The 22,749-nt window shown below is 36.7% G+C and overlaps 1 protein-coding gene across 1 annotated transcript in view; it reads left to right on the forward strand.

Moving 5' to 3' along the window:
• dnah5 (dynein, axonemal, heavy chain 5) overlaps positions 1 to 22,749 on the forward strand; it is a 153,966-nt gene that overhangs the window by 114,630 nt on the left and 16,587 nt on the right. Inside the window, exons 74-83 of the mRNA XM_030157779.1 lie at positions 692 to 796; positions 1,139 to 1,277; positions 2,559 to 2,673; positions 3,796 to 3,986; positions 5,106 to 5,227; positions 7,522 to 7,671; positions 9,630 to 9,875; positions 11,615 to 11,834; positions 13,706 to 13,911; positions 16,015 to 16,218. Coding sequence (XP_030013639.1) covers positions 692 to 796; positions 1,139 to 1,277; positions 2,559 to 2,673; positions 3,796 to 3,986; positions 5,106 to 5,227; positions 7,522 to 7,671; positions 9,630 to 9,875; positions 11,615 to 11,834; positions 13,706 to 13,911; positions 16,015 to 16,218 — 1,698 coding nt within the window. The remainder of the gene's footprint in view (positions 1 to 691; positions 797 to 1,138; positions 1,278 to 2,558; positions 2,674 to 3,795; positions 3,987 to 5,105; positions 5,228 to 7,521; positions 7,672 to 9,629; positions 9,876 to 11,614; positions 11,835 to 13,705; positions 13,912 to 16,014; positions 16,219 to 22,749) is intronic.

A 22,749-nucleotide genomic window follows, 5' to 3' on the forward strand; every position in this document is an offset into this window, starting at 1 on the left:
GAGGTCCCACACTTCACCATGGGATCCAATGTCATGTGCCGTGTGCTTACGCTCATGTAACTGACGCTGACTGGGTGTGACCCATTGACTCCCATTCATTCCAAGCAGATGTAAATATGCGGTTTGTGTCCATGACATGTGCATGTTCGGAAAGGTCTCACTGCCATGAATGGGAATATGAGTGACAGTGGCGACAGTGGCAACAGTGGCAAAGGGTGACCGCGTCACTGCATTTTCGTCCCCATGCGCCCACTGCAGACTCAATAGGCCCTGCACCAGCGTTATTCAGCGTGGGCCTAATTACATAGAATACCTCTGTTCTATGCAAAACAGTCATGGAATTTAATGCCATTACAGATGAGACAATGAAACTAAATAAGTAGTCTATAATAGGTTTTTAAAAGGATATCAGACAGACATTCATTTCTTAAACTGAAGAATTTTTTGGCTTCCAGTCCCAGTTTAAATCAAGACAGTCTGGGCAAACAGGCATTAACAATAGTTGAAAGAACAAAATAAATACAGCTTGAAATGTTCCTTCACTTTTCCCATTATCTGGCCAAAATGTGAACCCTTTTACCATTTTATTTTCTGATATAATTTACATTTCTCCGGAGATGTACTCTTTTTACTTTCCCTTTCCTCTATCTACAGATTTATTTATAACTGTTTTGTGTTTATTTGACACCAGGAGCTGGAAAAGGAGAGGACAGACCTCTTAGAAGATGTGACATCTAACAAGAGAAAGATGAAGGAACTAGAAGACAACCTTCTCTACCGACTGACCAGCACACAGGTAAAGAAATAACATGTCAGGCTGTGATATAGAAGAAAAGTGTTACATGGTCTGTAAGTAAGTCAGAGATTTGTGTATGTTTTTGATAACAGTGTCAGTGATGGGAGAATACCGTATTGTATTTGTTGACAGATCTCTGCAGTTTTATTAATTATTTAATGAGCGAATTCTGGTGTTTCCCTTTATTGGAATTTACCGAAAAAGCACAAAAAATATTCAGTGCCTTTCATTTTAAAATATTCCTACACTTTGCAATACCAAGCATTGAGTTTATTTCATAAATAGAAAATCATGACCAAGAATCATAACAACTTCATTACCATGTTTTTTGCATGTTTGTAGGGATCACTAGTGGATGATGAGAGCCTGATTACGGTCCTTGGCAACACTAAACGCACAGCTGATGAGGTCACACAGAAACTACAGATCGCCGCTGAGACCGAGGTCCAAATAAATGCTGCCAGAGAGGAGTACCGACCAGGTGGGTCATTGTGATTTTCCCTCCAGATGTAAGTAATGACAAACATACTGCAGTAAGTTCATAGTAAAATACCCAAGATTCCTTTGGTGCTGCGTATTTTTAGAGTTTGCAGACATTTTTTTTTTATCACTTTAGGGTGAAGTAGTGATGTTACAGGGTTTCTGTGGGTCATTAAAAAGCATTAAAAGTCATTGAATAGGTTTTGTGAAAATTAAATGGCATTAAAACGCATTAAATTTGATGTCCAGAGGAATTTTAAAAATTAAAAACATGATGGAAAAAAAGCATTGTTATTCACAATTTATTTTGATTCTATAAACATTTAATAATTTTGATCCGAAGTATAGTGGGATGATTGACAGGCAGAACCCTTTAATTACCTCCGCCAAGGAGGTTATGTTTTTGCCAGGGTTTGTTTGTTTGTTTGTCTGTCTGTTTGTTTGTCTGTCCGTTAGTGTGCAACATAACTCAAAAAGTTATGGACAGATTTGGATGAAATTTTCAGGGTTTGTTGGAAATGGGATAAGGAAGAAATGATTAAATTTTGCTGGTGATCGGGGGTGGGGGGGCCCACGGGGGGGTCCACTGATCAGCCTTGGCGGAGGTCTGCGCTCTCCGAGTGCTTCTAGTTGGCTATTGTTTATGGCCGATACATGAAGTCACAACACCGGATGCTTGGAATGCAATGTGCTGTGAGTGTGCTCATGCCGTGGCAAAAGAGCAGAGGGAATATAAGCAATGTAAGTCGAAAAAGGAATACAAGTCGGAAAAATAGGAAAATGCAAGTTTCAGCAGAAGTGATTGGAGGAGGAACTATTCAGAACCTGGTTAAAGCCTGTCGACATCATAAAAGTATATATAAAACTGTATCTGCAGTTAGACATGGGCATTAAATTAGTTTAAAGTGGCATTTAAAAGGGCATTAAAAAGCATTAAATTAGATTTGCTGATACCTGTGTTAGGATTTATAAACCATTCAATTTAAGGAACCGTTAGTGTCAGATTTGCATTGCACAGTAAAGTTTTTCAACAGATTGTGGTGAAATCGTTTAGTGCCTTATCCAGAGCTTCAAATAAACTGGAAGTATAAAGCAGTTACAACATGTACCTATGATCGATGACCTGCCAAGACCCACTTACCACATCCACAGCTTTTACAGCTTTGTTTTATGCACAGCGTTGTTCACAGTTCAGTAACAAATATAGAGGTGATAGACATATTCAGCTGTTTTTAGATGTCAAGGATAAATGGATCAGCCAATCCTTCCTCTTTGTTTCCAGTGGCCACCAGAGGCAGCATCCTGTACTTCCTCATCACAGAGATGAGTATGGTGAACGTCATGTATCAGACCTCTCTGAGACAGTTCCTGGGACTGTTTGATCTTTCTCTGGCTAGGTAAGAATATTTTGGGACTAATGGTTTTATTCTCTATTAAAGAACAGTTTCTACACATGCAGCAGCTCATCTAAAAACGTTCAGGATTTTTAAATTTTATTACAGCCTTTAATTATACTGTACAAAAACCAACACACACATTTTCCTTTGTGATTCACATAAGATTCATGATTCGGATTCAATGAGAGTAATGGCATTATAGGTTATACACTTTATAGACAACTGATTTAAATAAGCACGGAGAAATATTTGCAGCTTTTTCACAAAAATAATCATTAAAAAGTTACCCATATCTTACATATTGCAATTTAACTGTTTTAATCGAAACAGTCTGGTGTCAGAAATCCAATATCTACTTCATCTTTTGTCCATTATCTTCTCTTTCTTGTGTCTTTTCACATAGCTCTGTGCAGTTTACTGTTGAATTAAACCACCATTTTTTTTCTGTTCACAGTGTTTATATATAAATTCACAATTTAGTGCTCTGGGGATGTTGTGAAGGAAATTAGTTCAGACCTCTGTAGCATAAGCGGAACTTTATTATTGTAAATGTAGGCAAGAGAGTGGGAACTCAAATGCAAAGCAATATATTGTAGTTAAATCAATACAAGAGTTACTACACTCTAATTGTAATAGCTTTAAGGATCACAACTGAGCTCATTTAGGAAAAGTCTCTTGTGCACAGTGCATTGTGAACAAGTATTGAATATTTTCAAAGGTGACTCTAGTTGCAGGGTAATTGAATTGAACCATCTATTTAATCTCTACTGTGTAAAACACTGCCACCATGAAACTAATTTATAAAAGACGATATAATGGCCGTACTCTACTCATTCATGTATCTCCTTTCCTTTCATTATTTCTAACATTTCAACATTATTTCCCACTGGTTCTCGTCATCATTTGTAATATTCTTATGTGATACATAAGCCTGGCTTTCACCATGATATTGAGTTGTTCCTGATCTGGTATCTTGTAGATTCATTAGGTCCACCAGCTTAATTATGTTCTCATCTCCTGACATAGATGAGTTAATATTAGATTTAAACACTTTTTAGTGAGATCTCATGAGTTGCACATCAACCAGATTTTCACTGTTGTATCTGTTTTGGAATCAAACAGGTCCTTCAAAAGCCCCATCACCAGCAAACGCATCGCCAACATCATAGAGTTTATGACCTTCGAGGTTTATAAGTATGCAGCACGAGGCCTGTATGAAGAGCACAAGTTTCTCTTCACTTTGCTGTTGACGCTGAAGATTGACATGCAGAGCAACAAAGTCAAACATGAGGAGTTTCTCACCCTCATTAAAGGTAAGATGCAAATGAATTGTTCTTTGCTTGTATCTTTATTTTTTTATTTATCGAGCCAGCATGCAATACAACTTCAAAACTCACTCATGAGTGTGAGCATTGTGTATGGTCTATTATCTAGTGCATTCAAACTTGGGTAGAATCAATTAAAATCAACCAGTAAATCAGACAGAAGACACATTAATGCTGTTCTGACAGTATACTATACCTGACATCTTGCTTTATATTTTGTTTTTCTTTGTTACTTGTTTGTGTAATGGATAAGGATTTGACCTTGCAAACAAAGAAAGTCAACATTTCACTTCCTTAATACATACATGTTTCTACTGATGCATTAAAAGTCTTGACTTATGTACAAGAAAAGGTTACAGGAGTTGCTGTGCAGCTATGACTCACTCCCTGGGGTCTTGTTAAAGAGAGACAGAAGTTGCCATCCATTTTCTGTTTGTTGTAGGTTGTCATTATTTATACATCAGAGATACATTTTTGAAGCTTATCTTCATGTTCACATACGTTTCAAGCATATTGCTACTGTACAGTGGCTGTTCATTGAATCAGAGACATGGAAGATGCTCACTGCGCGGATAAAAGCCAACTATGGTATCTGGCAAGGCCAAAACAGACACAGTCTGTTACATGCATGCAGCTTCACCATCTGTCAGCTCTGACCGGCCTCGACACTTACTTCTGATAACACTTCTGTGTATGTGTTTGAAGGTCCTGTTTTTGAAGTGTTCTATCTGCACTCTTCTCTTTTACTTTATTTTAATTGCTTATTATTTATGTTTTAATTGTAATTGTGTGTTTTTAACTTGTCTCTTTTCCATTTTTGTAAAGCACTGTGAATTTCCCTGTGTATGTATTATGCTACATAAATAAATCTGTCTTGCCTTGCCAGTTTTCATAGCATTTGAAGCATTTATCCTTCTGTCTTTTTATTTAGTATATCCAACTTATTACACCTCTGCTGTATTTTTGTGTTAAAAAAAAAAAAAAAAAAAAAAAGGAAAGTTGTTTGTATAAATATACAGAACAGTACCACATTAGAACAATCAGACCTTATTTTATTCCATTCTTGCCGCGCATGCACATAAACGTGTGTTTCTGTGTGTCACCCAGGAGGTGCATCCCTGGACCTTAAAGCCTGTCCCCAGAAACCAGCCAAATGGATCCTTGACATGACTTGGCTCAACCTTGTAGAGCTTAGCAAGCTGTGGCAGTTCTCTGATATATTGGATCAGGTACAACACACACATTCACAACTTGATCACTTTTGGCATGCCTTGACAGGTGTGTGACGCTGTTCTTTAGCTGAGAAAGCGTTTACCCACAAGGACTTTTATCTATTAATTTTGGAGATAACAGCGCTCATGTGTCATCAGGGTCTGTCTCACAGATACACAAACACACCCAGGCTGACCACCAGTCTCCAGGTGCTTATTAAATACTTTTCGCAGCTCTTTTTGCTCTAGTAACCATGTCAGTATCGGTCTCATCATTTCTTGCTCCGTCTCTTTTGTATACATCCACACATCATCAGATGGACTGTCACTCATGCAAAAAATTCACACACTCTCATGAGTGACTGACAACCTGGTGGCTCCCACGGAGGGAAAAGCTCAGTGCTCTGTGAAATGAGCTTAGTTTTGAGAAGCTCCAATCATTTACATTTCACCAAGCATTTGGCTGCACACAGACCAGCGCATATGTACTGTATGTGTCTATGTGTGTGCCTCTGAAGTGCACGATTTACCAAAATGAACAGGAAAGGTGCATTAAGAGTGTTTGTGCAATGAAATCATTTTGTGGAATAAGGAGCTGTGGAACATGAATGTGTAATGCCCTCTCCACTATCAACAACTGTGGGTAATTGCTCTTCAGCGAGGCACTGAACCCCTTAAAATTTTAAGTGGAGTGGCTTGGTGGCCAAAAAAACCAGCAGCTCTTAGATTTATGCAAATGAACGGACATGTTCATTTGCATATATCTTCATCTAAATGCAACGACAACTTAAAAGTAGCCTGCAGTTATCTAATTTCTTGAATACCCTGTAAAAAGATTAGTTTTTATATGGTTCCCTTGTGAGACGAAGTTGAATTTAGCAGGTTAATACAACTAAAGATACCTCAATTATTGTACCCATACGTAACATGCTTCATTAGGTTCATGTGTGTACATTTACAACTCATTATTCACACTGGTCATGTATCTCTGTGACCTCCAAACTAAGTTAACAAAAACTGGACAAGAAGATTAAACCTATAAGTTAGTCAGAGTTTCTTAAAATTCAGATGCACGCACTCGAAGGAAAAATAATTATGCTCTCTCTCCCTAAAGCCTGTCTGAATAATCAGGCGAAAGGCAAAAAAGCATCACCTGGGGCTGTTAGTAACATCCTGTATCTCTAATACTCTTAAAATATTCCGGGTCTGCTTCAACAATGGCTTAAGAAGAGGAGAAGTCTGTGGGTATAAGCACTGGTTATACATTTCCTGGGTTAATGTGGTACATATACTTATGTGATTCATGTAGCCTGGTTTTCTTTGTGCATTTAAAAACAGTAATTTGGACGATCAGGCTTGTGTGTGACAGTACATTTCTATATAATTTAGTCACAAGTCTTTACACTGTTCCTTGAAAGTATTTGGTGTTTACAGTTTTTCGGTATTTATTTGATTTTCTTTCCAGGCCTCTGAACACATCAGAGGACCTCATGTTCGTAAGTCACGGAAAAAATTATTAGACCATCAAAAATCATCAAAAACAATGATTATGTAATCAAGTACTAACTCCTGTGTGTATCATGTGACTAAAACAGACAGAAAAGAAAACATGGAATGCCTAAAAGCACTGTTTTGTCAGTACACTGCCATAGCTATTGATGGAAGAACTGAAGTGATTTTGGTTATTATCAAGAAAACATGGAAAATGGATAGATATCAGCTCTGAAATTAAACTATTTTTGTTGTTATCATTATATTTGTCCAAACAAATATACCTTTAGTTGTACCAGGCATTAAATGAACGAGAAATTGAAGAAAACAAGGGCGGTCTAATATTTTTTTTTCTGCAGCTGTATGTCTTATTATTCGGTGTATCTTCTGTACTACACATACAGTATACTATACATACTGTCAAATGAAGAGTAGGTGTAGTAAGTGTGGAACTAAATTATTGTTATTGTCTATTTTGTGCAAGTAAAAGGAGGCAGTAAATACAAAAAAATCAGCACATTTACATACTGCTCTCATACAGAAAGGTGGATAAAGTCACATGTTCATCGTGACTCAGATACATATTAAGACAATTTGGACAATTTGTGATGGGAAACAATGAGAGAACACAATGTATTAAATGTGAATATTTAACAGAGACACTGGGGACACTTAGTTTTTGGTTCCAGGTCCCTGTAACTGTTTACATGCCAAATGATTTGAGATGTTTCTTCATGTTTGTATGTTTTAAATCTATTTTTATGAAAGATTTGGTCCTTTTTATCCCAAAGCTCCTTCATCTGCCTCTACTTTTCTTTCAGATAACCCGTCATGAGAAGCAGTGGAAGCTGTGGTTTGATAAGGAAGCCCCAGAGGAGGAAGTCATCCCCAACTCCTATGACCAGACTCTTGACTGTTTCAGACGTCTTCTTCTTATACGCTGCTGGTGTCCTGACAGGACCATCGCACAGGTTAAAAATGTCATGTTTGAATGAGGTTTCCATATTGCACTGGGGAAAACAGAAGAATCATAGTGAATTATTATTACCTCGGCCAAGGAACGGCGGAGGTTATGTTTTCATCGGGGTTTGTCTGTTTGTTTGTCTGTTAGCAAGATAACTCAAAAAGTTTTCAGGAAATGTTGATACTGGCACAAGGAACAAATGATTAAATAGGGTTGGGGGGGGGGGGGGGGGGGGCTGATCTGCCTTGGCGGAGGTCTGCGCTCTCCGAGTGCTTTTCAAGTTATTATTACTCATTCATTTTGCTGAACCCGTTTTATCCTCACTAGGGTCACGGGGGTCGCTTGGAGCCTATCCCAGCTACTTACGGGCGAAGGCGGGGTACACCCATTTTGTCAGTTCATCGCAGGGCTGACATATAGAGACAAACAACCACTGTCACATTCACACCTATGGGCAATTTAGATTAACCAATTAACCTATCAGTGCATGTCTTTGGATGGTGGGAGGAAGCCGGAGTACCCGGAGAGAACCCACACAGACACAGGGAGAACATGCAAACTCCACACAGAAAGGTCCCACCCCCCGTCGACTGGTGTTGGAATCGAACCCAGGACCTTCTTGCTGTGAGGCACGAGTGCTAACCACTGCACCACCATGTCGCTCAGTTATTATTATTATTATTTATTTATTTTAAAAAAACATTATTTTAACCCGCCACCATCACCCCTCTTTGGAGGGCAACTTTATTTTTAATTACAGCTTGTGTTTAAGAAACAATCTCAAACTTTATATTCACATGTCCATTCATTTCTTGCTTGTAAGGAAGAGGGAGGGCTCATATAGACGAAAGTGTACAGGAACAGGACGAGACAAGACAGTGGGACAAGCCAGCTAAGTGGTTGCTGTTGAAAACATAACAAACAAGAAAAGCACTCGAAGAGCGCAGACCTCCACCAAGACAGATCTGCCCCCCCCCCCCGATCACCACCAAAATTTAATAATTTCTTCCTTGTGCCAGAATCAGCATTTCCTGAAAATTTCATGAAAATCCGTCCTTAACTTTTTGAGTTATCCTGCTAACAAACAAACACGCAAACACACAAAGCAAAGCGATCACAATACATCCTGGCAGAGGTAAACATGTGAAAGACTTGACAAAAAGTAAGACAAGACACAAACCAATACGAATTACATATTTATCATTATACATTGGTGTGTGTGTGAGAAAAAAAAAATAATTGAAAATTATTAAAGTGTTTTTTTTTTTTTTTTTTTGCAATTACAGAGGGGTTTTACACAGGAATTCCAAAGTAAATGCAAGAGTATAATACAGAAGAGTGGAATAGTGATATTAGAAATCACTGAACTTCTATGAAATGTAAACCACAGGATGGCCTAAAGCAGAATATTTTTAATTATAGGATAGTTCAGAACTATAAACCCCATGCTGTGTTCCTTTAGAAACAAAAAGCAGAATGCAAATATGTCTTAATCTACACTAACATCTCTCAAATTCAAGGCTTTTCTTTGCAGGCATATATATTTCATTCAACAGCTCTCCTCAATGTGCTCTGAGGCGGAGTATCTCCAGTGGTTAATGGACATTTACCTTTTACTGATGGGTTCTTGTTTGGTCCAGTGCACATAAGCCCGAGGCAGAATTTATTTTGTTGTATTCATAAACAGTCCAGCAGTTGTCCTTGCGTGTCCCCCTTCAGCAGTCTTGTCACTTGATTGAAACAAGTAAGCCAGTATGAAAACATCCTTTGAACTATTCATTTTTATTCCCAGCCTTCCACGAAGTAAAATGCGGTCCAACATTTGGTTTTAACTTCACTTATGCTGCCGAACAGGCATTTCCCCTAGTGTTTTAGTAGTTTGCATAATGAAGTAAGCAAGGAGACAAACAATTCTTCTCGCCTCATGTCTTTTGGCTTTTTCCTCTTTCTTTTCTCTTCCTCTAGGCTCGTAAATACATAATGCAAGCAATGGGGGAGAAGTACACTGAAGGCGTCATTCTGGACTTGGAGAAGACGTGGGAGGAATCGGACCCCCGGACACCACTCATCTGCTTCCTCTCCATGGGTTCAGACCCGACCGACTCAATCATCGCACTAGGGAAGAGACAGAAGATTGAGACCCGATATGTTTCAATGGGACAAGGACAAGAAGTTCACTCCCGGAAGCTTCTGCAGCAGACCATGGCTAATGTGAGTCAGTGGTGTGAGTTTACTACTGTTTATGCACTGCTTAAAGTTGTAACAGAACTGTTTTTTTCTCTTCATGTAAGTTAGTTTAGTTTATTTCGTAAGTAGTAATCCTACTTAGTCTTTGCAAATGAAACAGATTTTAAGAAAACAAAACAAACAAACAAAAATCTATACATATATATGTATTTGCACATTCGAAAAGGAGTGGGAGGAAGTATAACTTATGTAATTCCACCCCTTCTCCACAAAACAGCCTATCATTTAGCTTCCTATCAGCATAATATGAAAAATCAAGTCCCTTGGATCAGTTAACCTCGTTTATCATCTTCACATACTCATACATACATACATACATACATACATATATACACAGTTACATTGGCATACTAGAAAAATTAAAAAAAATAATAAATACATACACACTGTACATCTTTGAAGGTAACACAAAATGAATACACAATGAAGTGAACCATAATAAATTATGCCAGATAAATAAATCAAACAAGTAAATCATGTAACGTTAGACATGACACTTTTAGTACAAACGATCTTTTTCAGAGTTATGGGGCTTTTCCAAGACCCTGGTATAGTCACTGTTTTTGGTGATCCATTGAGCAAAAATTATGTTAACTCATAATGACCCAATGCTGCTTTTATGGCAGTTGCCAAATGAATTTTTCCCCTATACTTAACATTTCTTGAGTTATTTATCACCATTTATTGCAATATTATCCTCTGTATTTTCCATTTTTCATTAAAAAGCAGTCTATAAGTACAATAATATTTTCCTAGGATAAGAATAAAGTATGAAAGAAAGAAGAAGGGAGAGAAGAAAAAAATTATTGTCTTTATTTTGTATTTTTTCAGTGTAAATCATGTATTTTCCTGTATTTAACTCACTGATCATGTAGATGTTCATAAAAGCTCAGATTAAAGTTGAGGGTTATTATATCAAAAACAGAGAAAACTGAAGATAAAGTGACTTTTACAGTAAAATGTATCATTCACTGAGCATAAACCAAGTGTGTCCATCCACTGTCATTGATTCAACTCCATGGGTTTTACTGGTGAATCAGTGTTGTAGAAGATGACGGTGTTTCCACGCTCACTACGGAGCCTCTGAATGTCCAAATGGGTCATATCTAATGACCATGAAAAGATGACAAACTGTGTTTTACACCAATTATTTACATGTATTTATAGGATTAGTGGATCAACAGGTATTAAACATTTAGACCAGTAGATGCTTTTGGTTGATGGTGGCTGTTTGGGACTAGAAATCAGAGAGAATCCTGACTATCACTACATCATTACATTATTATTATTATTATTATTATTATTATTATTATTATTATTATTATTATTATGCAGAATGGAATTACACAGACCTGCCATATTTACATAAATCTCTGATTTTATATTCCACAAACTCTGCTCCTATTTCCAGTCACTTGTCATGCTTTAACAAACACACACATACAAACAATTAAGAGCAGCACCCATTTGATATTGTCGATTATTCGTATGTGTGTGTCATGTTGAAGATTATACCAGGGCAGTTTTTCGGCTAAGATGACCAGATGCATTGATAGGGTTTGTATGTACAAACTAAGGTTAATAAAGTCAATATCATGTGGTGGAAAGTGCTATTAGTATCACACAAAGAGGTTTTCTTTAAGATTGTTGAGTAAATAATCACCTTCCATTCCCGTTATTGATACTCCATTACTTGTCTTCAGGGTGGCTGGGCCTTACTTCAGAACTGTCACCTGGGTCTGGACTTCATGGACGAGTTAATGGACACGGTGACAGAGACAGACTTTGTCCATGACAGCTTCCGCCTGTGGATAACCACAGAGGTCCACAGACACTTCCCCATTACCCTCCTGCAGATGTCCATCAAGTTCACCAATGAACCACCTCAAGGCCTAAAGGCGGGGCTTAAGAGGACCTATGGAGGTGGGCTTGTTTGATAAAGTTAGAGCAAAACATTATTTAGAAAAAAAAAAAAAAATCCGACCAAAATGAGAATGGAAACACACATTTCTTTGGTCTCTAACCAATACAATGCTGAAAAATGAAAATGTTGCAAGGCGTAAATATAGCAAAATGAAGTAAAATGTCTGCAGACAGATCTTTAGGTTATAATTACAGGATCATCAGACATGTTTATGTGCTTCTAAAACAAAGAGAATACAGAATAATCCACATTATATGCCGATGTCATGTTGTTCTTTATGCACACAATCATATAATCATTGGTTAAATTGCTGCATCCTGGAGCATTGTCAGCTTGAAAAGAGCTAGTACCTGTATTTTACACCTAAGTACAAAAAGCCTGTAAGACTGGTGAAAGATAAATAGGAATTTTTGTGTTTTTTATCAAATATTTAAAAAATTGTAGCAGCTACTATGTATAAGTGAATTGCCTTTTCTCAGCTCACATGCATAGATCTTGAACATGGCTAAAATTTAGGAGGAATCCTACTTTTTTCAGGATGTAATAAATGTAATGATTTTCATATATTTCATCTGCCTTTGTGTGACAGGCAGACACATGAGCTGATATTGCACCGAAGATTTTAGACAAACTGTACCTTTGGAAATTCAGTATGTGGCTATCGTATCATATTTTACCCTGTAGATTAAATGTTGGCATTTTATTTCAGTTTTAAATCCCTGTATGTCAAGATTCCCAAACTTCATCAGGGTATAGTAAAGCCCTTTGAGACTCTGCCTGTCAGAGATTTCCCACAAGAAGCTTTCAGTGACAAAAGTAGAAGAGAATGACACAGTTGTGTTTTGCTATTTTTTGCCAAGAATAAACTGTATATGTGTCAAGTTGGAGTTACAAGCATCTCTCCACATTATAAAATCCGAATTCATTCAGCAAAACTGATTCAACTTTTCTCAGTTTCCATATTATAGTGATGACATTTTTTCCTGCAGCTTTTTGTAAAACAATCTGCCCTCTTATTCTTTTGTATTGATGTCTTACAAGTCTGTGTTTAGTTCAAGTAACAAACATTCTTGTCTGGTAGAGTTTCATACTGTCTTCCACATACAATTATTGTACATTTATGTACAGGAAGTAGCTAGGGGTGTAAGAAAATATCGGTTCTGCAATATATTGCGATATTTCATTTCACAATACTGTATTGATATTTTCAGGTATTTATTCAAATGCAGATATTGTAGAGGTTCATTTTTGTTTTTTTGTTTTTCTTTTTTGTTTATATTTTGTTTATTATTATTTAACACTCTTTTATTAAATAACATTAGTTCCTTTGTTGGGATTGCACAAAAAATACTGTTATGATGTTAGTTACGAACTAATAGAATATGAACATTTGAGCAGGATCTTAATCTGTAATTTATGTAAAACATAATTTAAGTTTTAACATAGGAACATTTTGTGATATAGCATTAGATCCTGTTGTGATCAAATGAAAATGTGTTTAGTATTTGTGCACATTTCTGGTGTAATTCAATTCTTCAAGGAAATAATCATTTAAAAAAAAAAAAAAGAAACAAACAAAAAAATTGCCTTTTTAACAGTATCATGATATATCGTGATATATCGTGATATATCGTATCGTGATCTTAGTATTGTGATTTGTATTGTACTACCAGATTCTTGCCAATACACACCCCTAAAAGTAGCTAAAACTAGTAAAGCAAGTAAACAAACAACTACCCCTGTCTTGATAAATGAATTATCTACAATAACAAATGTTCTTAAATTTGAATTGAACAAAAATAACTTTCTTTAGCTTTTGCTTTTGCTTTTAGTTAAAACTGCTGATCTATATCTCCATATCTCTCACCAGGTATTAACCAGGACCTTTTGGATGTCAGTAACATGGTACAGTGGAAACCAATGCTTTATGGAGTAGCATTTCTCCACAGTACAGTGCAGGAGAGAAGGAAGTACGGCCCGCTGGGATGGAACATCCCCTATGAGTTCAACCAGGCCGATCTCAACGCCACAGTCCAGTTTGTCCAGAACCATCTAGATGACATGGACATCAAAAAGGTTGGAGAACTAACATATCTTACGTGCTTAACAACAGTACAATACATTAGTGTCCCTTAGCGAGAGAGAGAGAGTAAAGTGAACAAACATGTTTCAACAGCTGCTGATCACAGTAATATTTTACTATGATGGCTGAAAGTGCTGTAATAGGCTTTTACTGATGGAATAAGTGTGCACCACTGTGTGCAGTTGCTGTGCCAGAAATAGCAAACAATAAAGCTGATGCTCGTGTGAAATATATAATAAAACTATGGAAATAACATAACAAAGCTGTGAAGGAATTCCCAGTAAATACTCACCTCATACTGTGTATGGTTATGGTGCACATTTCCTTTATAGTTAGCTGTAAATGATTGTAATGATTAAAACATATTGTCAACTGTAAAATATGCATCTTTTTTATGTGAGGTGATGACAAACTTTAATGATGCATGATTTATATAAGAATCCGTTTTAGTGCAGATATAGAGCGGACCCGACTGCAGTCTTGGGTGTTCCTATAATAATTTAAAGGACTGGTATTATGATACCACAATGTATTATGGGAAATATTTCATTGTCCTGGCCTTGGCCCTATGTCACCTGGAAAGAGTTGTAATATAACAACATAATCCTGAATAACAAAATTGACAGTACTCTGTTGTAATTGTAATTCTTTTTGCTTGTTTGCTTGTTTTTTGTTTTTTTTTTATTTTTATTTTTTGAATGTGTGTTTTTGTGTTTTTTGTGAATGTTTTTTTTTTGCTGTTTATTCTTTTTTTTTTTTTTTTTTTTTTTTTTTTTTTTTTTTACAATTTTTATTTCTCATTTTTAACAGTACAATACAATCTCCTCAGATTGAGGAGTAGGAAAAGAGCAAAGAAACAGAAAAACAAACAGATGAAAAGACCAGCCTGTGATGGTGTCAGAATATTTAAGGTCCCTTAATAGATACATTTGTCTCTGAATGTCAGCCATTTTCCCCAGTTTTTCATAAAGAGATTTTCTTTTAACTTCAGTTTATATGTAAGATGTTCCATGACAAGTACAGTCTACTCTCGTTAAACCGCCCGCCGTTATACCGCCATTTCCGCTTATCGCCATCCGCCAGCCCAGTTCCATGCACAAACAACACTTATACCATTGATTTCCCGACCGTTATACCGCCAGCGTCGCGGCGCGGCACCTCTGAGGTGTGCCGCCGTGGCACCTCCGAGGTGCGGCTCCCAGTGTTGTCTTTTCCGTGGAAACCGGGTCGAAATGGCTCTTTGAGTGTTAAAGGTTGCCGATCCCTGCCTTACAACATAACAGAATCAAGATTTATTTAGAAACGCAATTAGAACGGGTTAACGGAGGCAGCATAGACATCATATAGTAAAGACATGCACATTATGGACGCAACCCGTTGTAACGCCATTTTCGCTATACCGCCAATTTGGCCGTGAACGGAAGTTGGCGGTATAACGAGAGTAGACTGTATATCATCTATGATTGAAAGCCATTGTTTATAAGACGGAGCATCAGTCTTCAGCCAGTTCTTTGTTATGGCGTTCTTCCCGGCCACCAGGAAGATTTTGACAAGATATCTGTCTTCTTTATGCACTGATTCTTCTAAATGTTCAAGGTACAGAACAAGACAAGAATGTGGGATTGCATATCCCAACACATCACAGAGAGCTGAGTGAACCTTCCCCCAGAGGGGTTGGATATTTGAGCATTTCCAAAACGTGTGTGTGATCTGAATCCATGTGATTTCAAAGTGTCCAACACGACTGTTGAGTATTCATTTGTTTACTTTTAATTTTAGGTATAATAAATATATTTTCTTATAATTTTATCCTGTTGTATTACTGTAAATGTTTAATAGGTGAAAAGAGAGAAAAAACAATAAAAAGTGAGTCACAAAAAGAATCCATTATAGTAAGCCGAGCTTGTAATATTCACAATTTTTTTTTAACTTTGAAGAACACACCAAACATAAATTATAACCACACCATGAAAGATGCGCGCCACAGTGGGAAAGCATACTCACAGTTTTCAATGCTCTTGTCAGCCTTATCATTCTGTTTTATAATACATGAAACAACTTATTTTATCTCAACTATTTTTGTTCTTTTTCCACAGGGAGTGTCGTGGAACACAGTGCGATACATGATCGGAGAGATTCAGTACGGCGGCCGAGTGACCGATGACTATGACAAGCGCCTTCTCAACACCTTTGCTAAAGTGTGGTTCAGCGAGGACATGTTTGGACCGGACTTCAACTTCTATAAGGGCTACAGTATCCCTAAATGCACCAGTGTGGAGCAGTACTTCACATACATTCAGGTGAGTCACTCCCAGACAGAGTGGATGCCCCTGTGTCTGACTTTTGAGAACGCTCCTATGTGTTTACTTGAAAACACAGTCTCCGAAGACACTGATAAGGATTGCTATTTTAAGCTTTTCAAGCATTCTGTTGTTTTGTTGCATGGTGTTGCCTTTTCTTCTAGTTCCTCTCCACTGTGGCATCGTAAACAGCCAAAATAACACATTTGAAAGGATACGAAAATGCAGATACAGGCCGCCATGTGTGATTTTCGACAAAATACAAGCATTATTTTATTACTATTACTGTAGGTAGGATTTGTCACTGTACTTGTGTGGTTAACTGGTGGATTTGTGTGTGTGTGCAGGCCTGTGTTTGTGTGTGCATGTCTTGGGGCAGTTCCTGAGCTAGTTTCATTAAAGCTAGTTTCATTATGATGGATGCTCAGGGCTGCCAGGCTCAGCAAGCTTATTCCTCTGCACTGCTTCTCAAATAGAGAATGACAAACATAGCCTTAGAGAACATAGACACACATACATAGACACACATACTGTGCACATACAGATTTACTAACAACCCTCTCTTTTTGTCACAGATTCACATACACATACATGTGCTTCTCTTGCATAGACAAAAAATTCACTAAAGAACACACCATGCCCGTGTTTGTGTGAGTTTCCATGAGTCTTCATATTTAAATTAAATGCAGACGGACAGGCATGAAGCTTAAAAGTCCCCAGGAGGAAGTAAATGACCACAGTGAGAGACAAAGGCTGTTTTGTCCAGCACCCGGTGCGTCTCTCTTCATCGCCTCCCATTTTTCATGTTGAGTTAGCACCGCTTTTCCCGGATGTCTGAATTTATGTGAATCACAGATTTCCATCATGCACTATTCTCGATGTACTGAAGGACATCAGCAATTTCCATCTTGTGCTGTAGAGTGGTTTGCTCGCAGTAAATGGCAGTTGATGATAAAGCTGAGTGCAGCCGCTCAACAGTGAGTTTGGTCTGAGTTTTCAAGGTTCTCGCACGGTCTTAAAAAGTCTTAAAAGTCTCGAATTTACAAATCTGTATTTAATACCTTAACCCATAAAGACCCAAACAGCCGACGACGACCAAAGGCCTCTACTGATCTAAAAAGTTTAATACCTGTTGATCCACTAATCCTATCAATACATGTAAATAATTGGTGTAAAATGCAGTTTGTCGTCTTTATTATTATTTTATTATTTTATTTGCAAATTATAAAACAGCAAGAGAAATTTAAAAAACGACAACATTCAAACAAGTAACATCATTGTGCAAGGAGAGGTTAGAAGCCAAAAAAGGCTTAAATGAATACCTCCCCGGAAATGAACAATACACAGAGAGAAAAATAAAAATAAAAATACAATATAACTGAAATAATAAACTAAAGAAAAAACAATAAAAATGCAAATCACATTACAAATCATCAAATCAAATGATATATAGCCTTACATTTTTTCCTGAGTTAGAGTCCTTTTCAGATACTTTTTAAACAATGATAAAGTAGATGTTGATTGAAGTTCCGGTCGTAGATTATTCCACAAATTTGGTCCACAATATTTCAGAGAATACTGCATGACAGAAGTTCGGCAGTACAGAAGATAAAATTTGCTTGAATATCGTGTAGAATAACTTAGAAAAGCAGAAGACGACATAAAGAAATTCTGAAAAACTTTGGGAAGAATATAAGTTAAGTGAACATATTTGTACATGAAGACACAGGTCTGGTAAACGTTCACATCAAAAACTGAGAGAAGTTTGAATTTTTTGAAAAGAGGAGCAGATGAATCGAGTCTCTTAGAAAAGCTGATCATTCTTAACAATTTCTTTTGAATTAGGAGAATCTTATTGAGATAAGTGGGACAGGTAGCCGCCCAAACAGAATGATTTATCAATGAACGGACTCTGTTCAAAATGCCAGTTGACTTAATGATTTTTTTACAGACAAGATCAGTATGGGATTTCCAACTCAATTTTTCATCTACAATAACACCTGAAAATTTAATGTAAGAAACCTGGGTTATTTCAAAGTTATCTAGTTGTCTTTTCATGGTCATCAGATATGACCCATTTGGACATTCAGAGGCTCACCGTCATCTTCTACAGCATTGATTCACCAGTAAAACCCATGGAGTTGGATCAATGACAGTGGATGGAGACACTGGGTTTATGTTCAGTTAATGATATCTTTGCTTAAAAAGACACTTTATCTTCAGTTTTCTGTTTTTGATACAGTAACTTTCCACTTTAGTCAGAGCTTTTACGAACATCTAAATGATCAGTAAATTTAATACGGGAAAATACATGATTTGCACTGAAAAAATACAAAATAAAGACTAATTTTTTTCCTTCTCTCTTCTTCTTTCTTTCATATTTTATTCTTATCCTAGGAAAATGTTATTGTACTTACAGATTGCTTTTTAATGAAAACATTCAAAATACTGAGAATAGCATTTCAATAAATGGTGATAAATAACTCAAGAAAGGTTAAGTATAGAGGAAAAAGTAATTTGGGAACTGCCACAAACGTAGTACTGGGTCATTATGGGTTAACATAATTTTTGCTCAATGGATCACCAAAAATAATGACCATACCAGGGTTCTGGAAAAGCCCCACAACTCTGAAAAAGATAGTTTGTACTTAAAGTGTCATATTTAAGAGATGGAGCACCTTTCAGTTTTTCTTCAGTTTTTGATACAATAACCCTCAACTTCAATTTGAGCTTTTTGTGGTCATCTACATCAGGGGTGTCCAATCCTGGTCCTGGAGAGCTACTATCCTGCATGTTTCAGATGTTTCCCTCTTCCAGCACACCTGACGGTCATTATCAGGCTTCCACAACACTTGTTGATAGACTTATCATTTGAATCAGGTGTGTTGGAAGAGGGATACCTCTTAACATGCAGGATAGCAGCTCTCCAGGACCAGGATTGGACACCCCTGATCTACACGATCAGTGAATTAAATATAGGAAAATACCATTGCATAACATCAATAACACTGATTCATCAGTAAAACCCATGGAGTTGGATCAATGACAGAGGATAGAGACACTGGGTTTATGTTCAGTTAATATATACAGATATATTTTGCTGAAAAAGTCAAATTTTTTCAGTTTTTTCTGATTCTGATATAATAACCCTAAACTTTAATCTGAGCTTTTATGAACATCTACATGATCAGTAAATGAAATATAGGAAAATACCAGATTTTAAATGAAAAAAAGCAAAACACAGAGGAAAATATTAGAATACACAGTGTTAAATTGCTTAAGAAAGGTTAAAATAGAAAGAAAAAACTTTTGGGAAGTGCCACAAAAGTAGCACTGGGTCTTTATGGGTTAAAAAAAAAAACCTCTTTAAAAGATAATAAATTTGATATGGTAGGTTTTAAGTTATGTTGCTATAAACTTGTTGGCTGTATTGTGTTTAAATGCATCTGGGAAATGTCCACACTGCAAAGAAAGTAATGTTAGTCTACTCAGTTCCACCTGTTCCAACCTGAGAATTTATATTGAAATAAATAATACATGAATAATACATACAGGAAATACATTTTCCTAAATTGTAGGAGTCACAAATTTTTTGCCAGGTATGGCTGTGAAATCGGCATTAAATTCTGGTCTAAGGAGTGTTTAAAAGGTCTTAAAAAGTCTTAAACTGAACTTGTGGGAACCCTGAGTTTTATAAGGCACCTCATTAGTTTCAGGCTGCCATTATTGAGTACGACAGTCACTGCGAAAGGTCTTTGAACCAATTAAAGCATCAAAAACCGACCTTCCTCATTAGGACAACTTGGATCTGGATCTTATTTTGAAAACTTCTGTCACTTTATTCTGATATCATGAAGTGACAGTCACATAACCCTGATTATGTCGCCACAGCACCAGCTCGCTGAATTATTAAAGCACAAGCAAAGATTAGTCCAGTCAGAGAAAGTCATATCAAGGCTTTGACCATTTATAGCAAGTAGCTCTTTGCCAAAAAAAAAAAAAAAAAAAGGCTGGCTCGGCAGTTTGATGGAATAAATCTAGGCAGCGACAGGGATCAGCTAAGAGAGAGCTTATCAAAAACAAAATTATTTCACCCTTCTGCCCTTTCTCATTCATTACACAGAATAATATTTTCAGGGAGAGCATTGAAACCCCACAAAACAGAATCCCAGTGATCTAACAACCTGAATATATACTGCAGACATGTTACTGTTCCATTCAAATACAACTGAAGCCCTTTTTTTTAATCTGAAGCAGCTCAGACAACATTCACACTGCCATCAGACACAATATACTCGATTCAAGGGAAATGAACTGAAGTACATCTAAGCATGTAAAACTCCAAGTGTTGTGATTTTCTTTGTGCTGCATATGTCCTTCTCATCTGAGATCAACCATGGCCAGTTCAACCCACAGAGAAGCATTTCAATGACTACTGAGTCTTGCCAATTATGTCCATATATTATCTTTTGGTGAAGCTTTTCAGTGGAGAGGGAAAAGAAGCAGCTGTGTAGATTATAGTGCATTAGGGGAAACAACATGGATAAGTCCAGACCATTAGCCAAAACTCATATTTTAAAGAGGAGTGGATGTATGACGACCCAACTGAAAATGATACTGAAATGACTGAAGTTTTCTATAGAATCTGGTCCCCATTCCTGGTTACAAGACTGACTACCATTGTGTTGAAGGGCCTGGTGGACCATAAGTGAGAAAATATAGTATGGATCAACACGTAGTGGGTTAAATTAATTCATATGCACTTGATGCTAATGATACTGCCGTGGTGGAATGTAAAAATTGAATGCTTTCTTTGGGGGGATTCCCCCTACTCTTATTTCTTTGTATCATATGTGATTCTTTTGTTTATGTATGATATGGCCCAAGGTTATTATCATTAACGAAAACTAACGAAATGACGCAAACTAGAATTGAAAAAAACATTTTTGTTAACTGAAATAAATAAAGCTATAATTAAAAGAAAAAACGATGACAAACTGAAACCGTATTGTGTGCTTATAAAACTAACTAAAACATATAAAAATGATGGATAAAATTCCCTTCGTTTTCGTTTTTGTCAATGTCGGATTGATATGAAATCGATTTATTTCACTCGAGCAATTTTAGCTAGCAGCACCATACGACACTTCATGGTCCATCAATTATCATCACTTATGGTTTAGAGTCGTCTTTTCTTCCCCACTCTACCTGGAAACATGGAGACTAAAGTTGGGAGAAAGCAGCAGTGTCCTGTCTGGGATTTATTTGAATTTGACGGTGAAGAAGATAAAAGATTAAAAAAAAACAAACACTAAAACTAAACATTTAGAAAAAAACAAAAACTAATAAAAACTAGTAAACCTGCTCTAAAAACTAATTAAAACTAACTGAATTAGGGAAAAAAAAGTCAAAACTAAATAAAACTAAACTATAATGAAAAATCCAAAACTATTTTAGCCTTGATATGGCCCCAACCCCTGTTGTTTTTGTCATCGTGGTTGTTTTTGTCTAAGACAGCATTGTTACCTTTCGCCAAGGAACAGCGGAGCTTATGTTTTCATCAGGGTTTCTTTGTCTGTTTGTCTGTTAGCAAGATGACTCAAAAAGTTATGGCCAGATTTGGATGAAATTTTAAGGAAATGTTGATACTGGCACAAGGAACAAATGATAATTTTTTTTTTTTTGTGTGTGTGGGGGGGGGGGGGGCACATTTTTTGTTTCATTGTCTGTCTGTTAGCAAGATAACTCAAAAAGTTATGGATGGATATTGAAGAAATTTTCAGGAAATGTTGATACTGGCTCAAGGAACAAATGAATACATTTTGGGGGGGGGCTGATCTGCCTTGGTGGAGGTCTGCACTCTCCATCTGCTAATCTAGTTTGTTTATGTGCTTGTCTATGCTGGTTTGTGTTTATGTATATTTGGCTCCTCATAATGACATGTTGTATATGTGAAGGAACAGAAACTGTATTTTATTTTTGTTACACAGGGCATAACCTTCCATTCATGTCTCTCCAGCCTCTTGCTTTATATTTGTATTTATTATTTTCTTTATTTATATTTTTTTGTGTTACATAAAAAAACTCAATAAAGATATTGACCAGAAAAAAAAGATACTGAAATAGGCCAAACATACACATTGTCCTGCTGCTGTTTTTTTTTTTAAAGACTTTATTTTTCAGTTTTCATATAGGCATCTACATCAACATAGGACAAATGAACTAGTCCCAGGCAGAACAACACACACAAACATCAAAACCCACCCACCCAAAGGCTTAGAGAGAAGGAAAAATAAACAAGTGTTCAGAGAACGCAAACCTCCGCCAAGCACCTCGAACGGTGTGCATGTGTGGATTGACTATTTCTTTTTAAATTAAACAGTTTCAAGGTTGTTCCATACAGCAGAAAAAGTTGAAGCTTGGTACCAGTCATGTGTATATCAAATTACATTCAATTCCAATCAATATTTGTTGAGTTACAATGAAAAATGTGTTGTAAATGGGATTTTCAATGTTAAACTGAAATGTCCA

The sequence above is a fragment of the Sphaeramia orbicularis genome, chromosome 16 (genome assembly GCF_902148855.1).
Source record: "Sphaeramia orbicularis chromosome 16, fSphaOr1.1, whole genome shotgun sequence".
Classification (NCBI taxonomy): domain Eukaryota; kingdom Metazoa; phylum Chordata; class Actinopteri; order Kurtiformes; family Apogonidae; genus Sphaeramia; species Sphaeramia orbicularis.